Consider the following 19,555-nt stretch of genomic DNA (forward strand, 5'->3'; position numbering starts at 1 on the left):
CAAATCACATACTGAAGTAAGTATTGATCTGAAAATGATAAGTTCCTCAGTGCTGTCAAATCAGATACTGAATTAAGTTTAGACCTTAGGATGATAAACCCATCAGTACTGTCATATATACTGAAATAAGTGCAGACCTGTAGATGATAAACCCATCAGTACTGTCAGATATACTGATTCAGTATTACTGAAATAAGTGTAGACCTGTAGATGATAAACCCATCAGTACTGTCAGATATACTGAAATAAGTGTAGACCTGTAGATGATAAACCCATCAGTACTGTCAGATATACTGAAATAAGTGTAGACCTGTAGATGATAAACCCATCAGTACTGTCAGATATACTGAAATAAGTGTAGACCTGTAGATGATAAACCCATCAGTACTGTCATATATACTGAAATAAGTGTAGACCTGTGGATGATAAACCCATCAGTACTGTCAGATATACTGAAATAAGTGCAGACCTGTAGATCATAAACCCATCAGTACTGTCATATATACTGAAATAAGTGTAGACCTGTAGATGATAAACCCATCAGTACTGTCATATATACTGAAATAAGTGTAGACCTGTAGATGATAAACCCATCAGTACTGTCATATATACTGAAGTTTAGACCTTTAGATGATAATCCCCTCAGTACTGTCACATATACTGAAGTAAGTGTAGACCTGTGGATGATAATCTGCTCAGTACTGTCAGATATACTGAAATAGGTATAGACCTGTAGATGATAACCCCATCAGTACTGAGTACTTGTTACAAATCGAATGTTTTTCTTTCTGTAATGTGAACATTACTTTTACATTGAAAATCATCTGGTTTTTCAGAAAGAAACAAAACCAAGTCAGGAACCTTCTAAAAAGATTCAGAGTCCAACAAGAGGAGAACAAAACATTTTTGCCAGCTTGTCTAGTGGTTTAATGATGGATGATAGCAAAGAAAACAAGGCACAGGCAGCTGTTAATATTGAAGATGAAACAAAAAATGTTTCTGAAGACATTGTTGTGGAAATTGAGAAAACTAAATCTGAAAGTGTCAAACCAGATAAGGAAATAAGTAGTGATGAAAAACAAACTAAGGAAAGTATAGATAAGATGGACAAAGACAAAGAAGAACAAATTGATGTTGTGAATGATGAAAGTATTGTGGAAGATATGAAAAATAAAGATGAAGTTCACTTAGAGAATAAAGAAAATTTGAAGGAAAAAGAAATTTCTGTTGAAGAGAAAAGTGAAGAACAAAAGGCTGAAAATGACTTAAAAGAAACTGGTGCCAGTATTGAAACTGAAAGTGATAATATGAAAGAAGAGATTAAAAAATCAGAACCACTTAAAAGACATGACTCAGAGGATAGCAGAGGTTCACATCATCACCATCATCATCATCATAGAAAACATTCACATGACAGGAAAGAATCAGTGTCAGATGATAAATCAGACTCAGGAAGTCACAGACACGAATCTCAAGACCGGAGAGATTCTAGTGACAGAAGACATTCTTCTGATAGAAGAGATTCTCATTCTCAGGATAGAAGAAGTTCTAAAAGTCATAGAGATAAAGACAGGCATGGAAGAAAAGGTTCAGAGTCAAAAGACAGAAATAGGAAAGACTCAGTGAAAGACAGAAGAGATTCTTCATCAGGTACAAAGGAAACTGCAAAAAGAACAGACAGTGTAAAAGATCGTAGAGAATCTGTTGGAAGTGTTAGTTCTGATAAAAATGGAAAATCTGTTCAGCCTAGTCAGGTTTTGAAAAAAACTGGAAAGTTAAATAAGGATGGGAAAGGAAAAGGTAAAAAGTCTAAGAAAACTGATGATTTGCCAATAGATTCCTCAATGGCAGATTTATTCATGCCAGATAATTTACCTACTCCTACTAAAGAGGAGTTAGGAAACAAGCAAACAACTGATAAGGAAAAGAAATCAGAAAACGTGCAAGTTAAAGAACGTGTATCAAAAGTTTCCTTTAAAGATGACTCTGTGAAAAGTTCAAAGAAAACTAAATCTGAAAAGGAAGAAGTTGTGGGACCTGAAGTTGTTAAGGTTGAAAATGAACAAGATCTAGATGAACTTCCAGATATAGTTGAAGAAAGCAAGGTTGTTGAGAAAAATAAATTGTTAAAAGCTGAGAAAAATAAAGATGAACCTGCTGTTTTTGTGATAGATGTGTCAAAAGCTAAATCAGACAAAATTGATAAAAGTGATACTAAGAAGAGCAGCATAATAGTTGGTGACTTAGAAATAGATAAATCTGAAAAAGAATCTGTTAGTGTTAATACAAATGAAGCAGAAAGTGAAGATATTATTGTTGATGTAGAAACTGAAGAAAACGTTAATGAGAAGGTCAGTAGTGTAGATGCTGAAATAAAAAAAGAGGAAGAATCAGAGGTGAAAGCGAAGGAAGTGAAAGATTCTGACAAAATGGAAGAGAAAATGAAAGATAATACAGAAGAAGAAGAGGTGTCAGATAAAAAAGAAACTGACCAGACTACAGATTTGAAGAAAACTAAATCAGAGACAGAAACTGCAGAAAAATTACCTGCAGCTGATGTTAAAACTTCATCTGAAGAAACAAAAGAAAATCTAACATCAGGAAAGAAAGATGTTGTACAAGAGACAGTTGTGACACCAAAAAAGCCAAAAGTTAAGAATCCTTTGAAAATGTCAGACTTCTTTTCTGAAAGAAGATTAAAAATCAATGACCCTAAACCACGGCAGAAAGTTGTAAAGGAAGAATCGACAACTGCAGAAGAAGGTGGTGGGGTGAATGAGAGCAGTGGACGGAAGCGGAGAAACAAATCCAAAGCTTTTGCTGATATACTGAAGAAAGAAAAACTTGGAAGTGGTAATAATTTAGATTTTACAAAAATCCAAATGGTTTTTGCATTAAGAAATGTTTGATATTGAAATTTAAATTTCCTTATACTTGTTTTTTTTTACAAGGAAACAGACAAAGAGCTTGGTAGGGAGAGCACAAAGGTCTATTTTATATTGTGTGCAAAAAATGTTCCTTATGATTATTTCACAAAAAGCAGTATGTCTGAAGTCATTCTTTCATGTTTTAGGAAGTTATCTATTGCTTTGAAAGAATTAGTTAGTATTTATAAGGATTCCAAGAACATTTGAAACATTAACTGTTGTCAGAAATATGATGGCTCAAAATATTTCGTTAAATTTTATAATTTCCACCCTTTAAATTTTACTAGGTCTGTGAAATTCTTTTGAGTTGAGTGGAACTTTTTATTTCACATTACTATTGGATAGTTATTGATTGGGTTCCAGTACCTACATTTAGAACCATACATGTATATACAATTTTCAATGAAAGTCGTTTACAGATGTGTTAAAATTGTACCTCTTCCTATGATTCCTTATTACGCAGTTTAGGTTTGTAAAATTTATGCTAATGCTAAAAAAGCTCTTTATCAGTTGGAAAAAAGGATAAATTTTTAAAAAGCAATTTAGTTAAATATCTATCATACATGTATGAAATGCTGACAGTGAATATGAGTAAACGAAAATGATAAGTCATAGAAGTTCTAAACAAATATTGTTACTGTAATACAAGGACAAAATCGGTTGATTTACAAAACTTCAATATTATAACAGATGATGAAGGAGAAACAGACTCTGACTTCGAAGATGATGAGAATGATGAAGACTTCGAGGATCCAGATGAGCTGTACTGTATTTGTAGACAGCCTCATAATCAAAGGTATATATTCTGAAATAAATCTATGGTTGATGACTTAGAATCACTTGAACCACTGAAGTAGGTTTGCTTTCTGTGTAAAATTCATTCATGTGTGGACGCCATTTAGCTGGTTTGCGGAAGGTTGGTGGTTCTACTATGTTTGCCCTGGCCTGAAATAATGCCGGTGAGTTCGATATTGGGTCATCTGGGGTCAAAAACTAGGTCACCAGTTCAAATCAAAGGAAAAGCTTGTTGACATTGTAGAGGTCACAATTTGGGCCCAAATTTTCATGAAACTTGGTAAGAATGTTACCCTCAATAAAGTCTTGGACGAGTTCGATATTGGGTCATCTTGGGTCAATAACTAGGTCACCAGGTCAAATTAAAGGAAAAGCTTGTTAACACTGTAGAGGCCACATTTATGACTGTATCTTCTTGAAACTTGGTCAGAATGTTAATCTTGAAGATCTCAAGGTCCAGTTTGAATCTGGGTCATGTAGGATCAAAAACTAGGTCACCAGGTCAAATCAAAGGAAAAGCTAGTTTACACTGTAGAGGCCTCATTTATGACCATATCTTAATGAAACTTGGTCAGAATATTAACCTTGAGGCTCTATAGGTCGAGTTCAAATCTGGGTCATGTGGGGTCAAAAACTAGGTCACTAGGTCAGATCAAAGGAAAAGCTTGTTAACACTGTAGAGGCTACATTTATGACTGTATGTTCATGAAACTTAGTCAAAATGTTAATCTTGATGATCTTTAGGTCAAATTCGAACCTGGGTCATGTCGGGTCAATCTGGGTCACCGGGTCAAATTAAAGGAAAGTTTCAAACGCTTGTTAACACTGTAGAGGCCACATTTATGATTGTATCTTCATGAAACTTAGTCAGAATGGTAATCTTGATGATCTCAAGATCCAGTTTGAATCTGGGTCATGTCAGATGAAAAACTAGGTCACCAGGTCAAATCAAAGGAAAAGCTAGTTTACACTTTAGGGGCCACATTTATGACCATATCTTAATGAAACTTGGTCAGAATGTAAATCTTGAAGATCTTTAGGTCAATAGGTCAGGTGAGCGATACAGGGCCTACATGGCCCTCTTGTTAAAGTTATGGCCCCTGAAATAGTAAAAAAATGCACATTTTCACCTAATTATGTGCCTAGCTCGAAAAGTATTTGATGTAAATTCATGAAACTTTGCTTGAGTCTTTATCATAATGTTACCTTGCACATTTGGCATTCTTCTTAGAATCTTAGCACTTATTACAGAGTTATGGCCCTTGAAATAGCCAAAATAGTGGATTTTTTGTTTGTGATGCTCATAGCTCAAAAAGTATATTACCTGGAATAATGAATCCTTTTCATATAATTTTTGTTGAGGCTATACCCCATTAAGACTGCAAACATTTGAATTATTTCCCCTTATTTGTGACAAATGTACCAGTGGGGGCACACCCTGTGTCCTACAGACACATTCTAGCGGGTTTTTTTAGGCCCAGATGGAAATCCTGTTTATTTTCCCCGTAAAATAGTATAATAGGGGTCGGAGATCCATCCACCTATTAACTTTACAATATATATGAATACAATATGAAATTATATAGTACAACAATATATACTTTGAACCTTACAATATATATGAATACAATATGAAATTATATAGTACAACAATATATATTTTGACCCTTACAATATATATGAATACAATATGAAATTATATAGTACAACAATATATATTTTAAACTCCAGCAAACACATGTACATACACAGTAAATGCATATATGCAGTTTTAGTCTACTTGATATTAAAACAAAACCATATATATATATGGGGATTTCTCAGATAAAAAGGATTTTTTTTTTGGAAACGGGCCTCAAATGGACCTCAAAAAAGTTTTCCTGATTATTGATTTTGCAGTGATTTAAATTCTATTAGAAAGAGCTACAGCCATGTGAAACAATGAATGCAGATCTGAAGCACTACTTAATTTGTTGATTTGCTATTAATGGTACTTTGTTTGCAGGTTTATGATATGCTGTGACAAGTGTGAGGAGTGGTTCCACGGCAAGTGCGTAGGAATAACACGTGCACGAGGGGCTGAAATGGAGAAGAATAACGAAGAATACGAGTGTCCTCAGTGTAAAAAGGGCGAGATTCAAGACAAAAATGTCGCCTCGACAACCCAGTCCCTGGAACAGCTGGCCAAGGTAACAGCTAATAAAAGGCTAGAATTTTAAATTTTATTACAGCTTGATCTACATAGTTCTTATAATTTGCATACTTCTGGTGTAAAACAGAAATTGTCTGAAAATTTGTTCAGAATTATTCTTTGTAGAATAGTGTTTGCTAGGAACTTACTGGGATATACGTTTTCACAAGGTATTCCTATACAGTGCCACAGATATGCTTCAAAAGGAGCTAAACATTTGAGAAACATAACTTTTAGCCTTCTGGCAGCATGTAATTCTGCCTTTGCAACTAGTGCAGACCAAGATCAGCCTGCACATCCGTACATTCTGATCATGGTCTGCACTGTTCGCTATTCAGTCAGTAAATTTTCAGTGAACACTCCTTTGATAAACAAGTGGTACTGTTCATTTTAGAAATATAGCAGAGTAAAGGTTAAAAGGATGAACAGCATCAGTATTCCATTTGGAATTTAATACAAAATCTGAGATCATTTCAAATTGAGAAAGAAAAGACATCCTTTTTACATGGTTTCTCTTAGCAGTATTAATTGCCTATTAATTTTGTAGAAACCTAAGGATGCTGAAAATGAAAAAGCTGAGAATGTGACCAGTGCAGAGCCAGGAAGTAGTTCAACAGAGGTAGGCAAATTGTTCATTTCTTTGACTGATTAAGAAGGATTAAGAATGATGTAGAATATCTACACAAAATCTCACTGTCATATGTATGTGGTCACACAGAAGATGCATTGAAATGCAGATTACTGTATTCTATCTGACATATGCATCCCACCCACCAACTTACTTTGTGGTGGTCATAAGAGAATTTTAAAGTTATTTAGTTTATCTGTACTTAAAAATTTTGGTTCTGATGATACAGTGACTTAAATAACATTATTGTATAATTTGAAAGACTCTGCAAACTTTTTTTTTTGAAAATTATGGCAGTAAACTGTTACCTGGAGGCCAGCAGATTCCTCCCTGTAATTTTCCACTGATGCTGTTTTAACTGACACTTCCCTACTATCGTCCCTACTTAGGTAATCAAACCAGATTCAACAGTAGATAAAGACACAACTCAGCCTGTTAAAGAGAAAACAGAGCAGCAGACACCTAAATCATCTGCTGCTAAGGCACCTGGGGAAGCTACTCCAAAGGCACAGAAAACTGTAAAGAAAACTGCTGTGTCACTGAAGAGTAAACAGACAGGGGAAGCCGCCCCGAAATCAGGATTGAGCAAAGAACAAGATCTAACTCCAAAATCGAAGAGTTTGAAAGGGCAGACAACACCAAAGAGTGATGGAAAGAGTAAAGATAAGCAAGGCGTCTCTGCAAAAAAGAAAACTGAATCTGAGCTAAGTGAGAAGAGGAAACGTGTAATACAAATGGTGAAAGAAGAGGTTAGTTTGTATTTTTATTAGCTGTCCATTACATGACCATTTAGTTCCAAGTGGAGGTAACTCTGAGATCCTTTTGAAATGAGGAAGAAAAGATATTTTTCTAAATGCAAGTTCTTGCATCTCTATTATATGCAGTTCTATGGTAACCAGATTGGCATTCCCAAAAATTAACCTCTTAGCTCATTTGGGAGGGGGCAGATCTACGGGTCACAGGGTCGTGAGTTTGATCCCTGGGTGAGATATGTTCTCCGTGATGATTTGATAAAAGAGATTGTGTCTAAAATCATACGTCTTCCACCTCTGATTCATGTGGGGAAGTTGGCAGTTACTTGTGGAGAATGGGTATGTACTGGCACAGAAATCAGGAACTCTGGTAAGGTAGACTGCCCACTATTACATAACTGAAATACTGTTGAAAACAGCGTTAACCCGAAATAAACAAAGAAACAGAAATTGGCAAATAATGCTAATTTTGAATTTCAAAATAAGTTTTAAATTCACAAGTCACAACTTTTGCAGATATTAGCATAATAAACCTATCATTATATAATCGGCATTTTTTTTTTTCAGTAATTATGTTTTTGTTTTCAGAATGAAGCAAAAGATAAACCAAAGCAGCCATACAACAAATGTTTTACATGTAACCTGAAATCGCCAAGGAAAGATTCCCTGTACTGTAGTGACGAATGTCGAGCGAAGCATTCCAAGCATAACGTTGTACCAGGAATTCTGAAAGTCAGAGATAAGAAAGAAAAGGTTTGTTTGCTATTAGTTAAAAGAAGTTAATCTGTTTTATCGCAATGGTAACATTCTACCTGTTTCTGACAGTAGCTATCTTGTGAAAATTTAGTGATTGAACCATCTTGCTGGCTTTTGTCTGAAATTACTATAAAATCCTGAATTTTCATGGGGGGACAAATTTTCTTGGATTTTGTGGTTGAGCCAGCCTACCACAAAATTTGAAATCAAGGAATTGATGTCTCCTTGAAATACTTATTTTCGTCTAAACCATGAAATTTTTGATGCCTACGAAATTAATGATTTTACAATTTGTCTTCTGTTGTTGATTGGGTCTCCTCCACCATGGAAGCAGAAAGTAGTCATATGACATTAACTGTGTTGTTGTAACTTTAAATCCATCGAAACTAGCAAACAAGATGTTTAATAAAATTGATGCAGCATTAGAGGATGTCCAAAGGAACATCAACGGAATATAATTTTTTCTACCACGTACTTCATATGCTTATGTTATAAGTTACTATAGTAAACATGTTATGTGTAAGGAAGTTATCATTTTCTATAGAAAAACATGTTTCAGGTGAGGAAGTTATAAGTTTCTCTCCACTGACAAGATTACACTGGTTAGAATTTGACAAATTCTGGTATGTGTCCATTGGCTAATGGAAGAAGTATTAAGAAATAATGCTAAAATAAACAAAAGCATAACTACAGAACTTTGAGTATCTGTTTGTTTTTACAGAAAAAGGAGAAACACATAGCGGTTGTGGAGCCAACAACTGGTCGAACATTGACAGGAGAAAAGGCGCCAACAGAGAGCGAACTGAAGTCATGGCTAGAAGAAAATCCAACTTTTGAGATTCTTAAATCCCATAATAAGCCAGCTGCAAGTAAGAAATTTGTTATGTTATCATGTTTTTGTGCTCCCGTATTTTTTTTCTGTTGTCTGTCTGCACAGCTGGAATATGTTGGGATGATCTCATCAGTGGTTAATAGAAAGAATTTGAGCCGCGCCATGAGAAAACCAACACATTGTGTTTGTGACCAACAAGGATCCAGACCAGCCTGTGCATGCATGCAGTCTGGTCAGAATCCATGTTGTTCGCTTTCAAAGTCTATTGCAATTAGAGAAACTGTTAGCGAACATCATGGATCCTGACCAGACTGCCTGCGCAGGCTGGTCTGGATCCATGCTGGTTGCAAAGTCACTATGTTTGTTTTCTCATGGTGTGGCTTATTTGATTTTGAATGCACATGCTGTGTAGATGGGCTTGGAGAAAGCTTTTATAATTTCTGGAATTGTCTCCCATTTCTTAAATAGTTCCAACTGTGATCTGGATAAAAGTCTGTTTTAAGGCACCCCCTGGCGTCCTGTGGACATAATGCTAGTTTGCATAAATAGATGTTTCAAAAAATAAACAGAACTTCAAGAGAAAAAATGTTTTGCATAGAAAAATGAAGCTTTTTTATGACAAATGACCAGAAAGACTATTATATCCCTTTCATCCTTAGAATGTTTAGAATATATTTAAAGATGTATTGTGCCAAAGGTACTAAAAGAGAATAACCTGTTATAGAATATGTGAATAAATCATTTAATGTTTTACAGAGTTGCCAGTTTCAACCTCAGACAAGAAAAGGGAAGACAAGGAAGAGTCTAGGTCCAGTAAATCTGACAGGTCAAAGAAGTCTGAGGGACCTGAGCCAATCAGGCTCAATGTCAGGAAAGGGCTGAGGGATGCTCTTGCAGCCAGGTAAAATTTCTTTTTTAGATATCTTGTGTGGAGATTTCATTTTCTCAGTATTTTAGGAAAATGATTCACATCCGTGGCTTCTGGAATTTTAGCTGTGTTTTGGTCAAAATTAGGAAAATTTTCCAGTTATCCATTACAGATTAATAACAAGCATAAAAAGCACCTAAAAATTTATGTTGCATGTATCTTAAAAAAACAACCTTGAATATCAAAAATAAAATTTTTCAATCAAACTCGCCTCTTAAGTCCATGTATGAGAATTGAAAACATTGCGTTTAACAACAGGATGTGTTTCATTACATGTAGACTAACACTATAAATGGGAAGAGAAAATATTTACATTTCAAGGCAGGTTACATTATCATTGTTTTTGGTGTGGGTATTCTTGTGTACAGGTCTGGCCATTATTTGAAATTATGATATTAAGCAACCGTCTGATAAAAGAAAAAGGAAAAAATTGTCATAAAAAATTTAGTAACAGTCAGACCTGTCTTGTGCAGCCAAGCAGGGGGCAACACAAGCTGGTTGCTTATGGCAGTTGATTGCCTAAAACAAGTTGAAGTTAGAACAAAAAGTATTTCTAGCAAGTTATTTGGTTGGCTGCTTAACTCCCTGAGGCCTATATCGTAACATACCTGCTGTGGCGGGATAAGAATTACCACCTGACGTCGAAGAACATTATCTAACCTTATCATAATCACACTCGCATACAGTCAGTTGAAATCATGCAGGGAAACATTATTAACTTGGGTGTAAATTAAAATATACTTACAAAATATTCGAAGTTTGAACAAATATGTTTTATATCCAATTTCGTCCGTAGCTTATATCCAAATAGAACAAAATTTTCACTTCGAAATATTCACAATTTTAACACACCTTCTGCGTTTAATAGATATTTGAACATTAAATTCCAGTAAATAGAAATGCATCATTAACAATGAATATTAATTTTACATCAGCATTACTCGAAATTTACACCTGTTTTTGTGTGAATATCAATGGTTTATTTTGATGTATAATCTATTTCTAAACATGTACACAAATGTTGTGCGTCACGCACTGAAACGGTTAAGTTGTAATATATACATCCATCTTTGAATAATTATTAAATTTACAAACATGCGTTTATTTACATATATTTTTTGTATTTTATGAATTTTGCTTTGTTGTGTTATTTTTTATCCATTTGTATCGTATGTGATGTAAGTGTACCAATATTTCAGCCTTCTAAAACTTAACATTTTCCGACCATTCATTTGTCTGATAATGGAATCGCATCGTCGGAATTGTCATCCGACGGAACTGATATTTTAGAATCAGCATGATAATAAATAAATATTTTCTTCATTTTAAGAAAGATCTCTGGCCGACGACATTATTTTACTCTTTTGAAATACAGTATGAACGAAACACAGTGGAGATCGTCTTTTTATTTCATTAACATTATCGCATAGTTACAGACATTTATTTTAACAGGGGAACTAATTATTAGCACAACTAGTAATTATTACATCAAAGAAATAATAGCCAGTATGCAAAGTAATTTTGCTTTTGTCAAGATTATCAAAAATTAACAAGTACTTATCGCAGTCATCATGATCTCAGTGCCGCGACTATACTCGTCAATCGCCGTCCTGGGGAGTCCTGATAACGCGCATATAGTCGCATATTGACGCTACATGGGGTAGAAAATATAAAGCCTATAGTCGCATTTCGGCCCCAGGGAGTTAAGGCAAGTGACTGCTCAAGACAAGTTGAAGTCATAACACAAAAAGTATTTCTAGAAAGACAGCTGACTAGCTGTTTAAAACAAGTGGCTGCATAATACAGGTGACTGCTAAAGCAGGTTCAGTTATATTGACATATTTATGTATATTACAGGGCAGAGGCTGCAGATGATGTCATGTTGTCTAGCAGTGAGATCAAGAGTGTGGCACTGTCCGTGGAGGAAGAGTTGTTTAAATATTTCAAGGATACAGACCATAAATATAAGGCCAAATACAGAAGCTTAATCTTTAATATTAAGGACCAAAAAAACAAGGTTAGTTGCAGGGCATTTTTTCCTTTAATTTGTAAAGAAGCTCAAGCCCCAAGTTTTGGGAATTTGAAGCATATTTTAGTCTAATTTAGATTTCAGTTGTGAAGTTGTGTAGATTTTGGATGAATATTGAACAAGTTTGTGCAGTATTGACTAAAAATTGAACATTTATTCAGATCCAAAGAGGTAAGCAAAAGCTGTTCAATTCATTTTTCAGGGTCTGTTCAGGAAGATACTTGGTGGCCGTGTTCGGGCAAGCAAACTGGTGAGAATGACAGCTGATGAACTTGCAAATCGGGAACTTGCTCAGTGGCGTGAACATGAAACTAAACATGTAAGAAATTCTGTCTGTGTTTAAGGAATGTGGAGTACAGTGGAAGTTTCTTATAAAATGTTTTTTGACACTGATTATAATACACTTTACATACATGTACAAGTCTGCTTTTGTTGAGATAGTAAAAAATTTTATTGATCATATTTCTATGTATTAGCTACTCGGGATGTACTGGTAAGAGTGCTAAAATACTGACCAAAGGCACTGCGACATAGAGGCGTGACATTTTCATGCGCCAAAATAAGTTGTAAAAAAAATTTAAAATGAGGCAAATATTTAGTAGTGAAATCAAATATTTTATGAATTTATTGGTCGAGTCAAATCACTAAATTTAATCCTTAAAAGCAAAGTAAAAATTTCCATTCATTTTATCTTCAAAATTTGAAATACATGAATTCTTATCCCAACACAAAGGGGTTTCTGCCCCACAAAATAACCATTTTGACCAAAAGCACAAAATTTCATGCCCTTGAAGTTAAACAATTTTGATATTTATAGTAATTATTGTCCTGTTACATTCCACTTCCTATGAATCTCGTGACCTAAAAGGTGAAGCATTCCAGTGATCTGAACATTATTGGCTACTGTTGTTTTCATATGTTATGCCATAAAAATGAAATTATGTGTATTTAACAGTTGTAAGTGTAAAGCAAGTGTTGTGATAATGTTAGAAAATTCTCTATTCCAAAAGCAGCCGTTATATAGTTGATGATTTTGTTATCCCAGAAATCTTTAGCATGAAATGTGTCAAATATTGGATCAATTGAATCAGTGTGGTGTAAATGAAAAAGAAAATGGAACTTTTAGTGTAAGATTTAGAAATGTCCATATGGGTAGGAAAAATCTGACTATGTTTAAAGTGTGTGTTGTGGCTTTCCATACTCTTAAAACATGCCCATGTATTTTACACTCTGAACAGAAATTTTCAGAACAGCAATGTATTCCTTAATATATATTATTATTATTTGCATACATGCTAATTCATTGCTGAAAATCAAAGTTTAGAATTCAGGAAGATGTGTATTGCATCATTGACTTTCCACTTGAGTGAATTACTGATGTTTCAGAAAATTTGAAGAATAATGAATTTCTATCTTCCTATTTAGACAATAGAGATGATTAAACAGACGGAGAGGGAGCACATGAAAGAGCCAGTGCATGTGATGAAGAAAACTCACAAGGGTGAGGAAGAAGTGCAAGATGAAGAGGGAGAGGATCTTAGTACACTTGCCACTGAGGTAGGTCTTGCAGAGAAGGGAGAAGATCTTAGTACACTTGCCACTGAGGTAGGTCTTGCAGAGAAGGGAGAAGATCTTAGTACACTTGCCACTGAGGTAGGTCTTGCAGAGAAGGGAGAAGATCTTAGTACACTTGCCACTGAGGTAGGTCTTGCAGAGAAGGGGGAAGATCTTAGTATCCTTGCCACTGAGGTAGGTCTTGCAGAGAAGGGGGAAGATCTTAGTATACTTGCCACTGAGGTAGGTCTTGCAGAGAAGGGAGAAGATCTTAGTACACTTGCCACTGAGGTAGGTCTTGCAGAGAAGGGAGAGGATCTTAGTACACTTGCCACTGAGGTAGGTCTTGCAGAGAAGGGAGAAGATCTTAGTACACTTGCCACTGAGGTAGGTCTTGCAGAGAAGGGAGAAGATCTTAGTACACTTGCCACTGAGGTAGGTCTTGCAGAGAAGGGAGAAGATCTTAGTACACTTGCCACTGAGGTAGGTCTTGCAGAGAAGGGAGAAGATCTTAGTACACTTGCCACTGAGGTAGGTCTTGCAGAGAAGGGGGAAGATCTTAGTACACTTGCCACTGAGGTAGGTCTTGCAGAGAAGGGAGAAGATCTTAGTACACTTGCCACTGAGGTAGGTCTTGCAGAGAAGGGAGAAGATCTTAGTACACTTGCCACTGAGGTAGGTCTTGCAGAGAAGGGAGAAGATCTTAGTACACTTGCCACTGAGGTAGGTCTTGCAGAGAAGGGAGAAGATCTTAGTACACTTGCCACTGAGGTAGGTCTTGCAGAGAAGGGAGAAGATCTTAGTACACTTGCCACTGAGGTAGGTCTTGCAGAGAAGGGAGAAGATCTTAGTACACTTGCCACTGAGGTAGGTCTTGCAGAGAAGGAGAAGATCTTAGTACACTTGCCACTGAGGTAGGTCTTGCAGAGAAGGGAGAAGATCTTAGTACACTTGCCACTGAGGTAGGTCTTGCAGAGAAGGGAGAAGATCTTAGTACACTTGCCACTGAGGTAGGTCTTGCAGAGAAGGGAGAAGATCTTAGTACACTTGCCACTGAGGTAGGTCTTGCAGAGAAGGGAGAAGATCTTAGTACACTTGCCACTGAGGTAGGTCTTGCAGAGAAGGGAGAAGATCTTAGTACACTTGCCACTGAGGTAGGTCTTGCAGAGAAGGGAGAAGATCTTAGTACACTTGCCACTGAGGTAGGTCTTGCAGAGAAGGGAGAAGATCTTAGTACACTTGCCACTGAGGTAGGTCTTGCAGAGAAGGGGGAAGATCTTAGTATACTTGCCACTGAGGTAGGTCTTGCAGAGAAGGGAGAAGATCTTAGTACACTTGCCACTGAGGTAGGTCTTGCAGAGAAGGGAGAAGATCTTAGTACACTTGCCACTGAGGTAGGTCTTGCAGAGAAGGGAGAAGATCTTAGTACACTTGCCACTGAGGTAGGTCTTGCAGAGAAGGGAGAAGATCTTAGTACACTTGCCACTGAGGTAGGTCTTGCAGAGAAGGGAGAAGATCTTAGTACACTTGCCACTGAGGTAGGTCTTGCAGAGAAGGGAGAAGATCTTAGTACACTTGCCACTGAGGTAGGTCTTGCAGAGAAGGGAGAAGATCTTAGTACACTTGCCACTGAGGTTGCCCGCCCGCTTAGCTGAATATGGAGAGGGCAGATCTACAAATTATGGTGTAGTGATTTGATCCCCAAGTAGGGTGTATGTTTTCCATTATGAATTGATAGAAGATGTTTTAGTCTGAAATCCTTCTTCCTCTACCTTTGATTTATGTGGGGATGTTAGCATTTGTTTGTGGAGAACAGGTTTGTACTGGTACAGAATCCAGGAACACAGCTTTGGTTACTGTTGAAAAACGGCATTGAACCCTGAACAGTTGCCACTGAGGTAGGTTAGGGTGAGGAGGGAGAAAATCTTAGTACATTTGCTACCGAGGTTGGTCATGAGGAGAAAGGAGGGAAGTTAGTACATTTATTACTGAGGTAGTCCTTGTCATGTAGGGAGAGTATCTTAGTATGTCTAAGGTGAGGAGGGAGAAGAAATTAGGATCTTCACTGTATGACTTTGGCTTAAGACCCAGAAATGGCTGTGTATTTCTGATTTAAGTATATTATGACTGTATTACATGCTGATGAGATTGGTTGTGTGATTTTCAGACTGTGCTTGTAAGGTTGTCAGATTGTGCTTGTAATATTCATTGTTGAGTATGTCGCATATTGTAGTGAAAATATGTGAAATGAAGATCAACATAGGCAAAAATGGTCTTCTTCTGAAATACTTCCTTAACCAGGGCTTTTCAACCTACAACACCAGGGGCTGTTCACAGACCTCTTCGATGCAGACAGTTTCTTTCAAATATATATTATATTTATTTGTTGATACACTTTCAGCCGAAGAAGAAAGAGGAACCAACAAAGGCAGAACATAAGGAAGATGAGGAAACCGAGAACCTTCCCGACACAACAGACACACATGGTCAGCATCTGTTTGACGCCAACTGTAAAATCTGTACTGGAAAACTTGTACCAGCTACTGAAACAACTCCAACTAAAGCTTCGGTAGGACATGAATTTTTCAGCATTAGCATGCTTTGTATTTAAATTTAGTACCGGGCATAGAGGTGCGCGGTATTACCGGTATACCGGTAACCGTGGTACCATCTTCCCATGGTACAATACCGTGGTACCATTGGGGAAGACCGGTATTATATCAACATTATCCCTACTTCTGTTTATTTTTAGCTCGACTATTCGAAGAATAGTCTAGCTATTCTACTCACCCTGGCGTCGGCGTCGGCGTCACACCTTGGTTAAGTTTTTGCATGCAAGTACATACAGCTATCATTTAAAGGCATATAGCTTTGAAACTTATTTATTCTTTTTCTAGGTCAATTACCAACCTCACTTGGTCAAGTTCCATAACTCTAACATGTATTTTGAGCAAATTATGCCCCCTTTTGGACTTAAAAAATTTTGGTTAAAGTTTTACATGCAGGTTACTATCTCCAAAACTAATGCAGATATTGAATTGAAACTTCACATGTGTCTTCGGGGTTATAAAACTAGTTGATGTCACCAAGTCCCATAACTCTGACCTTCATTTTGGCCAAATTATGCCCCCTTTTGGACTTAGAAAATTCTGGTTAAAGTTTTGCGTGCAAGTACATACAGCTATTACTAAAAGGCATATAGATTTGAAACTTATTTTTTCTTTTTCTAGATCAATTACCTACCTCACTGGGTCAAGTCCCATAACTCTGACATGTATTTTGGGCAAATTATGCCCCCTTTTGGACTTAGAAAATCCTGGTTAAAGTTTCACATGCAAGTTACTATCTCCAAAACTAATGCAGATATTGAATTGAAACTTTACATGTGTCTTCAGGGTTATAAAACTAGTTTATAACACCAAGTCCCATAACTCTGACCTTCATTTTTGCCAAATTATGCCCCCTTTTGGACTTAGAAAATTCTGGTTAAAGTTTTGTGTGCAAGTACATACAGCTATTACTAAAAGGCATATAGATTTGAAACTTATTTTTTCTTTTTCTAGATCAATTACCTACCTCACTGGGTCAAGTCCCATAACTCTGACATGTATTTTGGGCAAATTATGCCCCCTTTTGGACTTGGAAAATCCTGGTTAAAGTTTAACATGCAAGTTACTATCTCCAAAACTAATACAGATATTAAATTGAAACTTCACATGTGTCTTCGGGGTTATAAAACTAGTTGATAGAGTCAAGTCCCATAACTCTGACATGTATTTTGGGCAAATTATGCCCCCTTTTGGACTTAGAAAATTCTGGTTAAAGTTTTGCGTGCAAGTACATACAGCTATTACCAAAAGGCATATAGCTTTGAATCTTATTTATTCCTTTTTTTAGGTCAATTACCAGCCTCACTAGGTCAAGTTCCATAACTCTTAACATGTATTTTGAACAAATTATGCCCCCTTTTGGACTTAGAAAATTCTGGTTAAAGTTTACATGCAAGTTACTATCTCCAAAACTAATGCAGATATTGAATTGAAACCTAACATGTTTCTTCGGGGTTATAAAACTAGTTGATAGCATCAAGTCCCATAACTCTGATATGTATTTTGGTCAAATTATGTCCCCTTTCGAACTTAAAACTCTTTTGATATTTAACATTTTGGGTAATAATTTCCTGCTTCTGTGACAATATTTCGAATAGTCGAGCTTGGCTGTCTTACGGACAGCTCTTGTTTATTTACATTGTCTATGTAGCCTTCCGTAACAGCAATTGACACCATGCATGATTTTCCGATTTATATCTCTGAAATTCCCATGCTACTATCATTAGTTTCCAAAACTAACCACCCAATGGTACAATTGAACATGTATGATCGACCGTGTGATCCCCAATCAAAACCTTCGGAAACCTCCAGATTATTCCGTATAGATGGGCGCACTTGTTTTTACTTTGAGTCTGGTAAATTCGGCGAGTCCTGACCTTGTTTAAATGATGATAGTTTAAAATATCCCGGTATGTATTTGCATGTATTCAAAAAGAAATAAATAGCATAGAAAATGTTGAGTCGAAATTTATTATTTTTTGTTGCCTTCATATTATTTGTAAACGTTACTGGTTTATTAAACGGGTGCACGAATCGAACTTCAAACAAGCGCAACCTATATACATGTGACCCAGTGCTTCCCTAGAAACAGCATGGCGACAAATACACGCTGGTAAAAAATACTAAGGGTCATTGTACCCCTCGACAACAAAGTTGTAAGGGGGGGGGTATACTGGTTTCAGGTTGTCTGTCTGTCCGTCTGTCCGTAGACGCAATCTTGTGCGCTCCATCTCTCCTTATCCTCTTGACAGAATTTAATGAAACTTCACACAAGTGATCAGTACCAACAGTAGTTGTGCATGGGGCATGTTAGGTTCTTTTAGAAAAAAAATTTGCAGAGTTATGGGACTTTGTTTTTTTGTTACTATACTATATACATAGACACAATCTTGTGCGCACCATCTCTCCTCATCCCCTTGACACAATTTAATGAAACTTCACACAAGTGATCAGTACCAACAGTAGTTGTGCATGGGGCATGTTAGGTTCTTTTAGAAAAAAAATTTGCAGAGTTATGGGACTTTGTTTTTTTGTTACTATACTATATACATAGACACAATCTTGTGCGCACCATCTCTCCTCATCCCCTTGACACAATTTAATGAAACTTCACACAAGTGATCAGTATCAACAGTAGTTGTGCATGGGGCATGTTAGGTTCTTTCAGTGACAAAAATTGCAGAGTTATGGGACTTTGTTTCTTGTTAACATACTATGTACATACAGTCTGCATATGCAATCTTGTGCATGCCTAATCTACCAAACCCTTACACACAATTTAATGAAACTTCACACAAGTGATCAGTACCAACCCTAGTTGTGCATGGTGCATGTTACATTCTTTTAGATAAATATTCTGCATAGTTATGGGACTTTGTTTTTTGTTACTTTACTGTATACATACAATCTATATACATACAGTCCACGTAATTATGCAATCTTGTGTGCGTCAAATTGCAATGTACTGTGTCAGTGCATGCGGAGGGTACATTCATCACCTTTAGTGATAGCTCTAGTTAATCTAACTACACTGGGACCCCGTTATAACGTAGTCGTCGGGGTCCAAGGTTCGAGACCCGCGGATCTAGCTGGGTTTAATTTATAACGCGGGTTGGCCGTATCAGCGGTATATGCAATACCTCACCCAAAGGTAATGTATTAGACATATTTTGAAAGCTGTTTTACGTTACATAAGAAATTCTAATTGTATAAACGGGACATTTATTTACCTTAAATGCTACCGAAAAATACATTAAAAGAATTATAACGCTGTGTCAGCTTCTCATTTCGTAGTGATTCTAAAAGAAAGTTGGAATTGTGTACCCCAGAACTAAACATATAACACTGTGTGAGAAGCGCGCGGTCGTGAAAATTTCATGTGCAACACAATTGCAATGGAGGTTTATGTAACTAAAAGAGAGAAAACGCGGACAGTCATAAAAAATAATATTGAATTCATGTAGAAAATGGATAAAATAAGATTGTTAAATCATGGTCGTTTCGTTAATTCCGATGTACTGAATGTGATGATTACGAAAAACGGCTGCATTTTA

General features: G+C 36.4%; 1 protein-coding gene across 2 annotated transcripts in view; it reads left to right on the forward strand.

The window, feature by feature from the left end:
• LOC123540001 (death-inducer obliterator 1-like) overlaps positions 1 to 19,555 on the forward strand; it is a 43,907-nt gene that overhangs the window by 4,602 nt on the left and 19,750 nt on the right. For both annotated transcript variants that reach the window (XM_053526677.1, XM_053526678.1), the window contains exons 4-15: positions 837 to 2,853; positions 3,618 to 3,723; positions 5,728 to 5,911; positions 6,461 to 6,532; positions 6,931 to 7,290; positions 7,882 to 8,046; positions 8,771 to 8,918; positions 9,638 to 9,782; positions 11,667 to 11,826; positions 12,041 to 12,157; positions 13,264 to 13,395; positions 15,794 to 15,961. In XM_053526677.1, coding sequence (XP_053382652.1) covers positions 837 to 2,853; positions 3,618 to 3,723; positions 5,728 to 5,911; positions 6,461 to 6,532; positions 6,931 to 7,290; positions 7,882 to 8,046; positions 8,771 to 8,918; positions 9,638 to 9,782; positions 11,667 to 11,826; positions 12,041 to 12,157; positions 13,264 to 13,395; positions 15,794 to 15,961 — 3,774 coding nt within the window. The remainder of the gene's footprint in view (positions 1 to 836; positions 2,854 to 3,617; positions 3,724 to 5,727; positions 5,912 to 6,460; positions 6,533 to 6,930; positions 7,291 to 7,881; positions 8,047 to 8,770; positions 8,919 to 9,637; positions 9,783 to 11,666; positions 11,827 to 12,040; positions 12,158 to 13,263; positions 13,396 to 15,793; positions 15,962 to 19,555) is intronic.

Source organism: Mercenaria mercenaria, chromosome 16, assembly GCF_021730395.1.
Source record: "Mercenaria mercenaria strain notata chromosome 16, MADL_Memer_1, whole genome shotgun sequence".
NCBI classification, from domain to species: Eukaryota; Metazoa; Mollusca; class Bivalvia; order Venerida; family Veneridae; genus Mercenaria; species Mercenaria mercenaria.